The sequence below is a fragment of the Lottia gigantea genome, assembly GCF_000327385.1.
Source record: "Lottia gigantea unplaced genomic scaffold LOTGIsca_64, whole genome shotgun sequence".
Taxonomy (NCBI): Eukaryota; Metazoa; Mollusca; class Gastropoda; family Lottiidae; genus Lottia; species Lottia gigantea.
The window spans coordinates 1,474,674-1,488,577 of NW_008710179.1; the positions used below are offsets into that span (position 1 = coordinate 1,474,674).

General features: G+C 34.2%; 2 protein-coding genes across 2 annotated transcripts; both read left to right on the forward strand.

Moving 5' to 3' along the window:
* The first annotated feature begins 599 nt into the window (after nt 1-599).
* LOTGIDRAFT_235471 (hypothetical protein) lies at nt 600-3,945 on the forward strand. Its single transcript, XM_009064732.1, has 4 exons — nt 600-874; nt 1,992-2,151; nt 2,644-2,806; nt 3,073-3,945. Exons 1-4 carry the CDS (start codon nt 753-755, stop codon nt 3,186-3,188), a joined length of 561 nt encoding a protein of 186 aa, XP_009062980.1. The 5' UTR covers nt 600-752; the 3' UTR covers nt 3,189-3,945.
* Nucleotides 3,946-4,886: 941 nt separating this feature from the next.
* Nucleotides 4,887-9,821, forward strand: LOTGIDRAFT_129240 (hypothetical protein; the record flags this gene model as incomplete). Its single annotated transcript, XM_009064733.1, has 1 exon — nt 4,887-9,821. One exon carries the CDS (start codon nt 4,887-4,889, stop codon nt 9,819-9,821), a length of 4,935 nt encoding a protein of 1,644 aa, XP_009062981.1.
* Between the last annotated feature and the right edge of the window lie 4,083 nt (nt 9,822-13,904).

Consider the following 13,904-nt stretch of genomic DNA (forward strand, 5'->3'; position numbering starts at 1 on the left):
CCATTTTTTTCGGCCGAATTTCCTTATAATCCCAAGCGGTAATCGAAATTCCAAGTGTCGTCTGCTAGAATGTAGTTCAACGAATGAAGTCACGTGATCAACTAGCGGATTCCGTGTCAGCAGAAAATTTCTATGGAACACAAAGAGGACCATATTCTTATGTTGTTTCAGTGACTTTTAGCAATAAATCACGCTACGTATCATATTTTGTCAGTCACTATTTTTTTTTAAATCGTGGTTCTTTGAAGGAATTGTCACGCATTCTGTCGCCGTTGCCGAGTTGGATGCTCATGGAATATGGGTCAAAGTGAACGATTCATAAAGAAAATCAAAATAAACCAATTTTAATTATCTTGTAGAATATCTGAGGAAACATCTAAGACATACAAATTTTTTTTTTTTTTTTAACTTTGACGAAATTCGGTGTTGAATCCTTATATCCACGAAAATAGGTTACACCACTGTATAGCAAACCTTTGGCCATTTTGAGTGATATTGTTTGTGCTAGACTAGATCATTAAGTCCATTGATCTATTTTATAAAGAGAGTCGAAAGGCTGGTGTACTCAAGGCTAATAGGGTCTTTATTTTGCTGTGTCACTTAGTTGTTTGTAGATAAATATTTGATAAACAAGCGACAGTTGTATTACTGATGAACCTGTAATGGCTTCCAAGCAAGTGATAAAAATAGACATTGTGAGTGATGTTATTTGACCATGGTGTTGGATTGGTAAGCGAAAACTGGAAACCGCGATGGCTGAGCTCGCTGACAAGTTCGAGTTCGCCGTCCGCTGGGAACCATTTTTGCTTAAACCCGACACTCCACCTGAAGGAATGCCTAAACCAGAGATGTATTCAGATCCAAACAATCCAAGGTAACTCGATTCCTCATAATCGGGATAATTCGATTCCTAATATTAATAAACTAGACGTTCTTATTGCATATAACGTCCCATTTTCCTCGGGTGCCCGAATTACTTCGTATAAAGTATTATTAGAGATTAAAGATTAGGGTGATTGAAGAGTAACAAGTTACTATTCAATATAAGGCACTGGCACAGGGTTAAAGTTATGTTTACAATTAGAGTGGTTGACAAGAAACCATACAACAATAGTCACTGTTCAACAGAATGTACTGGAACAGGGTTATAAGACTGAGAATTTATATACTCGCTGACTGGAGCTCATCTCATGCTGCCGATATGAATTTCGATTGGAATTGGGGGTTAACTTTCTCTAAAACTTACAATATTCGTGACCCCAGTTATATCAATGTAGAACATTAAATCTTAGCTAAGTTATTGGTTAAAAATCTCACCATCAAATCTACTGAGTTAAAATTCAATCTGAATGACACTGATTGGTGATAACTGGTCTAATCAGTCAGCACAATCTAAACTTTCTAAACACATTCACAATTTGTTCGGAATTGCTCATATCTACCTCGACAAAAAATTAACAATATTGTGAAAACAAATGGAATAGAATATTATGTTGCCTTAGTTTAAAAACCTGACAGTCAAAGACCCTTAGTTCACGATTTATGAGCAGGTAACTTATATTAGGCTACCAGTTTGTGTGATAATCAACAGTTTACCATTGTTCACCAAAAAATCACAATTGTCTCGAATAACATGGTGATTGGGTTCTCATAAGTATATTTAAGTCTTCCAGACTGAAATCGTTGGTTACTATTGACCATCTTTCGTCTCGGTGAATTTCGTTACGCTAGTTAATTAATAGTATATTACCTTGAGAATGGCCAAAATAGGGCTTATTTTTAAACCAATTTCACATGTTTTAGCATGCATATCAGCCTAACAGAATGTTCATGTCCAAATTTGACCAGTAGTCAACAGTGGTAGTGCTTGATTAAAACTGAGTAAATTGAAATGTTGTACGCCATATTTGATTTACGTTCGATTTTACCAATCGCCTGCAGCAGTGTCCGTATGTGGACGTGGTCTGTAATTCATATCTTTATCTTAACAGGGTCCAACATCTAATACAGGCAGGTCAAGCAGCAGGATGTGAATTCACCATGAAAAGTAAAATGTTCCCTAATACATTGAAGGCTCATGCTTTATTAGAATATGCTAAAGAAAAAGATGATGGTATCAAACAGAATGATGTCGCTGAAAACCTCTTCCAGGTAAGTCCATTCGGGAACACTTAGACAGCTTATTAAATTTGTCTTTAAAAAAATGTCCAATATAGCCCCACCTAGCCCAATGAGACCTCTGGATAGCTATGGTACTGTTGACCATTGCCGTTGTATCCACCCAATCATTTTTCCTTTTAAAAGTCTAAAGGTTAGAGCACACGAGCGGTCTTGGTCGGAGACGTTTGTCGCCGATTAAAGACTTGTCTTGAGTTTCTACGACTGGAACGGGCACGTGCGAGATTTTACTCAAGATTCGAGTCGGAGACAAAAATCTCCGACCAAGACCGCTTGTATTCACACACCTTTACAAATGTGACCCTGTCCATTTCCTCAAACGTAATGAATGGGTGTAATATCGTCACGGGTAGCATGATATCACATCCCTACATCATCACGTCTGAGGAACTGAGTAAAATCAGATTTATCGGACTTGGTTTATATGTTCCATGGTATATTACTACTTACCAACTTATTTTGTAGAAATATTTTAAAGATGGTAATTTATTAGATGAAAAGAGTTTATTAGAAACATCTAAACAGTTTGATTTTAACACTGATGACGTGAAGAGATATATAAACGACGACGGCGTTATACAATCAGTAAAAGATAAATCCAAGAGTTGGAAAATAAAAGGAGTCAACGGTAAACTTCATGGAATCTTAAAGTCATTATGCCTTAACTTTAGTGTATACTTTTCCAAGTGACCCGTATCTGTGGAAGGCGAGGGACTTTAAACGCAAGGACATTGGTATGGTTTGTTCTGTCGTTGGGAAGATGAGCGAGGAGGTCGACAAAGCATTCTGAAGAAATATATTTAAATTTAGGTGAAATGTTCTATGCTCCTGCACCCACCCCCCAAAAAATGACGAAAAATCCTTAATTAAGCTATCATTGTGTTTATTTTACAGGTGTTCCATATTTCTATATAAATGGTCAAAGAATGTTTTCTGGTGCTCAAGATGTTGATGTTTTCAAAAAGATGTTTCAAAAGGCAGCTGATATGTTTCCTGTTAGTCGTGCATAGTTCTATTCTATTGGCATTTATAGGGATATAGACTAGTTGTTTGTTTTACCAGCTGATAAGAGCTTAGTTTCAGCTATTTGTTACGCTTTTCAGGATTGATATATTGCCGTTACCTAAAGAAACATGGAAATGTCTTATTGACATAATCATGATGATTGAGACCTAATATCGCTAACATCATTCTGTACGTACGGAAGCCAATAACGAACTGGAAACTTCAACAGTATAAGTTGAAATGTAAGGGAACCAGGCGTCGAATTCTTGTTATGAAAACTGATACGAAAAGATCAAATTGAGTTCTATCAGCTGGTAAATCAATTGTGATGATTTAGCACACTATTTTTAAGTATCCCTATTACCATAACAATCAATCTCAAAACGAGTAAAAATTTTCTTTTGGAAAAGGATATTTTGATATATGTACTAAATAACAATTTGATATGTATTTGTGATATGAATATATAACGAACTAATGAATATTTTATATAATCCATATAAACCATAAACTTATGAAAATATGATATAAATATAAAAGAAACTTCTGAAGATTTGATATAAATATATAAAACGAATTAATGAAGATTTAACTACAAAAACGCCAGTAGAAAATCTGACGACATTTCGTTTCTTATTTATATCAAATAATTCATATTTTTCAACTTTGATATATCATGAACTCTGATTATTGATATGTATGGTCTTTTCAAAAATGTGTTAATTGTTAATAATTTGTTGTTATAAAGGAATTTAGCTATTATAATGTGTGTGATATGAAGGATGCCATTATGGCCAATGACATAACAACCTTGTCGTGTCATTTTCAATAAATTATCAGAATGCATATATAAATTCCTAAAAGGAGGGACAGGGGGACAAAATGAGAGGCGTCTCTCAAAGGCCACACCCAAAGGGTCGAAGTTTCTTGTGTGGATTTCTGAAGCCAACAGATTTCAGATGTCCTGAGATGAATTTTGAGCTTTTAGAGGGCTTCATTTTAACTTCAAAATAAGACCTTTCTTAACACCTTCCCCTATACGTACACCCATTGGCCTTAAGCTCTCTGTCGCCTGGAATAAATATCAGACGTGCTAGTTATCGAATGAATTATTTATTCTCATTATGGTCAGAGCAATCATCAAATTGTCCGTATATTTCATGTGTTCTCCGAAAATATATATATAGCCTACTTGAATTTCTACATAATAATATAATTAGTACATATAATTCATGTATCTTCTTACGGTCTTTGAAGATAAAAAAACATCATGACAAAAATCGATCCTTTATGGTCTGGATATATATGCTAAATGACATTTATACTAATTTTATAATTTTGATCAATGAACAGATTTGATGAATGCTAAAATCAAAGAGCCTTCACATCATGTGTGTCAAAGCAAAATGAAATCGAAAGCTATAAGAAATATGGAAATATTATATACATGTATGCCAAATTTCAAAGGTTTACGTATCACATTAGACAACACATTCTCAGGATTAACCACCAATTATATAGTTGAAGATTCCCAAAAATTAAAAAAAAAGCTTGACTAATGATTGTTTAAATCTACCTATAACTACAAGATCAGCAAAACTTTCTTTAAAAATTTAATTGTAGTCTGAATCAAGAAAAACGAAGTACTGAGAATAGATCTTGCTAACCGGAAGTATCTGGAAAAGGGAGTCTACTTTCACAAAATGGCCAACAGAAAACTCCTGAAAAGTGAGAGGCTTCGGCTTCGACGCGAAAGTAGGGAAGAAGTAATTAAATTCGATCCGTCAAAGGATCCAAAGGACATAGTTAAGACAATACTTAAACTTTTAATCAGTCAGAACAATGTCCCTACCTCAAAGAAACTTGCGAATTTGAATTTTTTCGTCAAGGTCCTTCGAAAACTGGACTGTACGAAGGAGGTTCTCGGTTTATCTGAGTGTGAGATTTTAGTATGTTTGCGTATTGGTTTATTTCATGAAGCCAAAGAAGTACGGGCCGGTACCCTAAGAGTCGTAAGACATTTGTTGGAAAATCAGAAATATGTTGATGCATTGTTTTATTTTAATTTGGACATGATCATTGCAAGATCTCTGGACATATGTCTTGAAAATGAGATTGAAAGGGTACAAGCAGTGAAACTTATTCGAAAAATTGGACAAGTGGCTTCCGAAAGATTGCCCGCAACATTATTGTATCCTGTCATAGCAATTGGAAGTGATGGTGGCAGTGAATGGGACCGATTGTTACGCGTTTGTTTAGCAACTTTGTGTGAGATGGTGTTTCAGAACATTGATGCAGTTTACAAATGTGGTGGTATAAGCACAATATTACGCAGTATTTTAGATTGTCATTTATACCCTCGCCTCAACGAATCCCTAACATGCACAATCATTTATCTTTTGAATCACCCAAGGACACGTCGTTATGTGAAAGCCAATACTGACTTAGAACAATTACTAGCCCCATTTACTGACAGTCATTTCAGATATAGTGGTGAAACAAGTGACAAAGTCAATGCAGATGAAAAAGAAAAGCGTTTCATTGCCAGTAAAATGGCAATAATTTCTGTGATTAGGTCATGGCCTGGTTTAATTCGGCTATGCCACCCCGAGGGCACTGCATTACAATCATTAGTTGGTATTCTGTATCTAGACTTCACTGATATTAGGAAAAGTTCTATAGAAATGTTGTTTGACTTATTTCGTTTGAAGGTACCTGAATGGTCAAGTGACTTTTCCGAAGCATTAGCTAGTGTAGATATTAGTGCTGAAAACGAATCTTGGAAACTTGGCGAAGGGTTTGTTGCAGAAGAAGGGCGTTCCATACTACCCCATGTAGCTCTGTCACGACCAAACTTAGTGGAAAATCACATTGCTCTTATATTGTGTTCTTGGATAAATGCAGGAATATTGGAAGCATTAGTGGAAGTTATTGTCACATCAGAGGGTGCTTTATTTTGTAGATCAGTGATATTATTGGGAGAACTTTTGCATTTAGCTAACAATCTCTTACCACCCAACTGTAGTAGTCATAGTCATTGTTTACCAACATTAATAGCAATGGCATCTTCATTTGATATTCCTTTGAGTAAAAGACATCAAGCTAGTCTAGCAATTTCACATTTAGATGAATTGCACATAATGAAAAAACGTGGACCTCTACCCCGTAGTTTGTTCTTAGACTTACTATTGCAACATGCTGGAAAATTCTTGGAATATGCTGGCAGGCATTGGCATTTGAGAAGGGACAAATTATGTGACTTTTATTTCAAGAAAATTCAGACAGAAGATTCGACCAATCAAGCCATAAAGGACACTCATGTATTAGTGGCAACTTCTTATACCTCGTGGGATCTGATTCTCATAAGTGCTCTTTTGAAAATGCCTGATGAAAAACTTCTGCGTTTGGATGATCATACATATGTTCGATTTGCTCGTCATTTGTTGGCCTTCTTTAAGCCATGTAATGGTTTGTTTGCCAAAGTTGATATTTCCTCAGAATATGGTCATAAACTGTGTGAAATTGGATGCCATTTTATAGACTTCTTGCTCAAATCAAATCAGTCAGAAGCTAAAAGGCTTATTGGAGAGTGGCTTTCGGACTTGTCATCATGTATTTCAGAAGTGATTGGTACATATGCTGAAGCTCAAGCCTCCTTGAGTGTGCAAAGTCTGCACAATAAACTTAGTCAATATTATTTCCTGTTTATCGGAAAATTTACAGCTACACAAAGAGGAGAGCGATATCTTGATACATCTGGTGTTTATCAAAAACTTTTAGAATTAGTTTCCACTACAAATCAAGATATTTATATCAAGCTAACATTATCTAGTCTAAACTATGGACGTGATGGGATAACTAGAATCCTTTTGTCAAAGGCATTAACTGCATCTAATGAATCAGCTAGATTGTATGCAACCAAGTTTTTGAGAGTGTTACTTAGAACTGGTGTAAATGGCTTTGATGTCTGGGGGCTGCAATATTTGGTTACACAAATGTATGATCCTAGTCAAGTTGTGGCAATGTCAGCCTTGCATATTTTAGATGAAGCCTGTGATATTCCTGCAAATTTAACAGCATTAATAAACCTTCGCCCTTCATTCTTACATTTGGGCCAGAAAGGCAATATGATGCTTTGCAAATTTTTAGCATCACCTTTAGGATTCAAAACTCTCATGGATGCAAATTTCGTTGTAAATGAGCTCACCAAATGGGAAAAAGGTTTCAATCATAAATATGTTTTATATGTAGAAGAACTTTTGAATGAAGCATTAACAACATATGAGAAGACTTACCATGGAAGCTTCACCAGAAGATCCATCTTGAAAAGACCCAAGAAAGAGGTTTTTCTTCCAACACATTTGTATGGACAGCTGGTTCAACATGAGGAAGGCTTCGATTTGCTCCAAAAACAAGACTGCATTCAAGAATACTTCCATACAGTACAGGCTCTAGATCTAATCACAGATGATGATATTGTTAAGCTTAAAACTGCTTTGTGGGCTGTAGGGAGTATTGGCATGTCACCTTTAGGGATCAAGTGGTTAGAGGAAGTTAATATTGTACCAGAGATAATCAAATTGGCCGAAGAATCTGGAGTATTCTCAATCAGAGGCACAGCTTTTTATGTTCTTGGTTTGGTAGCTACAACTCAAGAAGGTACTGACATTCTTGCAAAATTTGGTTGGGAGTCATTGTGTCATTCCAGAGAAGACCCTTGGCCAGTCTTAATTGAGAAAAGTGTACCCACTATAGACAATGAAGCTATCAGTGCTGCATTGAAAGTTGATGAGTTGCTCATAAAACGTTCTCAAAGTGATGTCTTCACAGATGAAACATTAAAAACAGATGCCAACAGGAACCAGTTGGAACCAGTACCAAGGAGCAACACATTACCATACAATACCAAACCCCCATCTTTACTATCTAAAACAGCTCAAATCAAGGCTGAATTTACCCCCTATAGACTAAGAACATTTAGTGCTGAAAAGTTAAAATTTTTTACATTAGGTAACCCAGAGCTGCAAAGAAGTCTTAGCCATGAGATTCCAAATATCGGACCTGACATAACCATCAGCATGTCTCCCAAAGACCCTTCTCCAAATCCATTGGAATCAGAAATGGACAGAAATAATCATTATTCTGAAGTATCACCTTCTCCAGATTCTGGTACTAAATTTGCCTTGTTTCAATTGGGCAGTCGAAGTTTGACTAAAGACAATCGAGGTGGAAGTTTAAGTGATGGTTCCCAGAAAAGTAATAGTAGAACAAACAGCTTCAATACAGATTCCACCACAAGTGGTGTAGGTTCTTTTGATTCAGGAAATGTGTCCAGTACTGGTATGATAACCCCAACTACTGCAAATTCAAACCCTACAACACCTTCCACCATTACCAACGTTCCACCAACTGTTTTAGAATTCAAAGAACCCATTCATCACTCTTTAGTCCAAAGAAGATTAGCTAAGCTGAACCGTGTTCCTAGTTTAAAAAGGAGGTCAGCATCTCCATCCATAACAGCCTTTTCCCCTTCTCCAGAACCCCCTCTGTCGCCTTTTACCAGTTATAATGATGCTTTAGGTTATGCTGCCTTAAGGACTATTAAAAGAACCCATACATACACATTTGATGGAGAATATGGTCAAAATACCCGGTCATTGTACAGCAGTTTTGATCAAGTTTTTAAGAGAACATTAAGCACAGAGTCTGAGGGTAGTGCAGATGGTGTAAGTGATTTTGCTACCAAAAGAAATGTTAGTACAGCCTCTCTTCCTGATTATGATTCCCAATACCATCACCTGAATCCTGCTATCAACAAATCTTCAATTACCCTCTCTAAAACTGACCGTTTTGTTGGACTGTCTTTACCTGTTGATGTCAGTATGGTATTTGAGGTAGAAGAAGGTGAAGATGCAAGGTCAAGGTTAGGCAGCTGTGCATCTGCTACAGCAATGACAACAGATGTCAGTGAAGGTAATCACCTCAGTCTACATTTACCAGGATTGAGATTACTCCCAGAGTATGTTCCTCCTTTGAAAAAAGACTTGGATCTGGAGCATAATATCTGTAAATGTTTGGTCTGTGTCCGTACTTCTACTACTACAAATCCAAGAACAATATTCAGAGACATGCCAATAGATGATAATGATCAATGTGATATTGCTACTAAAACCATGAACATGGGCTGGAAAATGAGCTCACTAAAAGAAAGTCAAGAAGACTCATCCAATACTCCAAAAAGCCTCAGCACAACAGATTCAGATTCTGGAATTTCCAAAACTGGTGACAGTGATCCAAACAATAGACTTATGGTGCGAAAGGAAATCATTCGCCTTGTGATCAACTTGAGTAGCTCTGTGGGCTTAAAGGGCTCTGAACAAGGACTGCTAGTGCTAAAACAGAAATTTCCAAAAGCTTTTCAGGACTTGTGCTTCTATTCGGAGGTTGGACAGATTCTGGCAACTTACTCTTTTAGACTGGCTGCCAGACGTTTTGCCCAAGAACTGTTTGATGAACTTGATGTCTCACCTCTATTGATTGAGGCAAGATCTCTTTTAGGAGTCAATGATAATGACAGCTCACACATGTCTCCTATACCCCAAGGTAGTGCTAAAGACGATTTTGTTGAATTTTCTTAACCAAAAACTTTCCATGATACCTATAATTATAAATTATATTTTTTTATAAAAAATCTGTGTGCACCTGTTTTAGCTGTTGTGTGATAACCAAAAAGAATAATTTTCAAATGGAGAATGAAAAAAATGATTGATTTTTCTTATGAATGTTTGGAAATAAATGGAAATGATGAACAATATTATTGCACTTAATGTCTCATAAAAATATGTAAAGTAATCATTAAAATGAACAGAACCAAATATCAGAAACCAGAACAGCTTTTAATGTCTTTACTGAACTGTCTACTGAAGGTAATCTTTTAAGTTTTATATCTTCGAAAAGTAAAACTCAAGAAAATGTATTTTTGTAAGTTCTTTGTTGGGGACTTGTTGGAAAGGGTCAACATATTTCACATAAGTGTATATTCTGGCATCCTAGTGTTGTCAAAGATGTACTGATAATGAACATCAGTATCAGCATGATTGGTTGATCTACAGATAAGACTACTTGTCATGTCTGATGACAACTAGGCCTGTAACACACAATACACAAAATACTTTATTGAGAAAACCAAAGGTCCAACCAATTGTATTATTTTCAGTGGAGGTGAAATCTAGTAAATGATGAAATTAATGGAGTTATATGTCCAGTAAATGATAAGAATAAAGATAGTGTTGATTGGTTGTTATCAGAATATTATATATGGTCTGGTTTGCAATGGAAATAGATGATGAGGTATACTTATTTTAAAGGGACGTGGGCTATTTTGGGGAGTTGATTTTAATCTTGAATATATGTAAATAGTTTTCAGAAGTACTAGAAATGTACGTAATCGCATTATTCCTTTAAAAATACTTCAAGCTAGGAATTTTAATTCACTTTTCTATATATCACAGAGTATCTGATCTTGACGAGTCATCATTTTAATGTTCAAACACGGTTAATTCTGGACACACATGGATTGGAAGGCTCAAATTTCGACGGTGAGCTTGGAACACTGATTGGAACACTGATTGGCTTAGCTAAAAAATTCCCAATGGTCTCCGTATTCGAAGGTTTATTATTGAGCATCATGTAGATGAGTGTCCAATGTGAAATACTAGCAGGTTTATCCAGATATTATTAAGTATTCTATTATTGCTTTGTTTCAGTTGATGGATATATGTTATAATAACAGACTGACAAGTAAAGAAGAAGAAAGATTTTATATTAAAAGCTATTGGAAGATTTACAGAAGAAATACAACCAGATGGATTTTCAACCATAATTTTGACTTTAAAACTCATTTTAAAATGGTTTTGACTATAATAATTTAACACTATTTGCAAAGCATGTGACAGTCAAGGATTTGTAATTGTGCTTTTTGTGACAGAAAAACATACCTTAGTTATGAAAACAATCAAAGCTGAGATTTTGGCCTATGGATGACAATTTGTTCTGAAAATAAATTGATGCAAGCCCATGAAAATTTTACTAAAAGTCTGAATTTTTCTTCTGTAAAATGGATACTTTTGACAGAATTTAATTGTCAACTTTTAATAGAAGCAAGGTTTGAGCGTTAAGAGAAAAATGTTACTCAAATAGCTTGTATTGAACATATCCAAGCTCATGCTTGAGGCTTGCCAATAAAGTTGTTCCTCATGTTTCACATACATGGTATAAGAAGAAAAATGACATTCATACAAAATTTTGAATTTATATGTAAAAGTTTAGGTAATAATTGTGAAGAGTCATTTTTGAGAATAATTGATTTAATATAATTGATGCTTATTTAAACCAGTATGAAATTGTGTAAACAATATTTGAACAATGTAAACGCCAGTTGAATAATGTAAACAATATTTGAATAATGTAAACCATTTTTGAATAATGTAAATAATATTTGAATAATGTCAACAATATTTGAATAATGTCAACAATATTTGAATAATGTCAACAATATTGTAAATGATATTTGAATAATGTAAACAATATTTGAATAATGTAAACGATATTTGAATAATGTAACTCGATTGTGAACCTTTGTGTGAGAAGTGCTGACCATGTGTTAATTGTCTGAAATATTTGAACCATTTTTAACACCTTGGATTATATTTGATGCATATGAAACTAGTTTTACATGTTTGAACCATATTTGAATTATGTGAACCATATTTGAATTATGTGAACCATATTTGTACTATGTGAACCATATTTGAAATATGTGAACCATGTTTGGAATATGTGAACTATGATTGAAATATGTGAACCATGATCGAATTATGTGAACCATATTTGAAATATGTGAACCATATTTGAAATATGTGAACCATATTTGAAATATGTGAACCATGATTGAAATATGTGAACTATGATTGAAATATGTGAACCATGATTGTGATGCATATGAAACTAGTTTTACATGCTTGAACCATATTTGAATTATGTGAACCATATTTGTACTATGTGAACCATATTTGAAATATGTGAACCATGTTTGAAATATGTGAACTATGATTGAAATATGTGAACCATGATCGAAATATGTGAGCCATATTTGAAATATGTGAACCATATTTGAAATATGTGAACCATGATTGAAATATGTGAACTATGATTGAAATATGTGAACCATGATTGAAATCTGTGAACTATGATTGAAATCTGTGAACTATGATTGAAATATGCCAACCATATTTGAAGTAACTAACGTGTGTGGGTGTGTGTGTAAGAATGAATTAAGCCATATTTGATGAATGTTATGGAAATGCTAACCATATTATTTGATAGGTATGAACTTTGTATTGTAATGAAAACTTAAAGCATATATAATTTTTGGTGTGATACTGGTAAGAAGAAAGTTTTGAACAAAAAAGAAATATATTTGATAAATTTAAAATTTTATTAGTCAAATTTCACTTGTTGATTATTTTATCCTTACATATTTCATTCTTATATATGTGTGCAGATCTGGAGAATTCTCCATGCCATCCATGAGCTGACGAAATTACTATGCATCACATGATCTATTATCATTTACATATTTAACCAATCAAATGCCGTGTTAGATTAAGATACTAAATGTTATATGTGGGAGATTGAACACTAGTAAAAGAAGTAGTTCTTCAGATCATGGATGGCGAGTGTGGTAACCAGATGGAATGAATACCAAATGAAATATCATTGACAAGATCATCATTTTCAGTGATATATATATATACAAACATTTATGATGTTACTATCTGTTTTGCTTTGTTAAAAACCAAAATGCCAATATAGGTGATCTTTTTTGATAAAAATTACTTATTCATATTTTGTAAAATTATTATGAGTGCACATATTGTATGTTATCATATATAGTTGAATTGTTGACCAACAAAAAGGAATATTTGTAGAGTAACTTAGAATTTTTTATTGGTCATTTTATGCTAGTCATGTACAACTGATTACTAACTGACCACTGGTCAGTTTCATTATTAGCCCTTTTTTTATATATGTTAAATTTGTATAGTGTGGAAGTATATTGCCATTATCCTTTGTCTGTCCATTTGTAGTTTCGTGTGAACTTGATAAGTGGTTGTTTGAAATAAATGGCTGGTTGAAGTAAACAGAACTTTACTTGTGACTGTATATTGTAAACTGAACTTTCCTTGAAGTTTACTTAACTTTACTAGTAGCTGTGAACTAAACTTTACTAGTGACTGAACTTAACTTTACTAGTAGCTGTAAACTGAACTTTACTAGTGATTGTTTGAAGTAAACTGAACTTTCCCAGTGACTGAAGTTAACTTAACTTTACTAGTAGCTGTAAACTGAACTATACTAGTGATTGTTTTGAAGTAAACTGAACTTGTGACTGAAATTAACTAAACTTTACTAGTAGCTGTAAACTTAACTTTACTAGTGATTGTTTGAAGTAAACTGAACTATACTTGTGACTGTTTTAGTAAATTTGTGACTGTTTTATGTAAACTAGTGACTTTTTGACATAAATAGTGACTGTTTGACATAAATAAGTGACTGATATAAGCATGTGACTGTTTGCAGTATATTAATGTATCTATTATTATAAATATTATAAGTCAGAAAAGCTCATGGTGCATATTATTGTTTTGAATTACAGATTT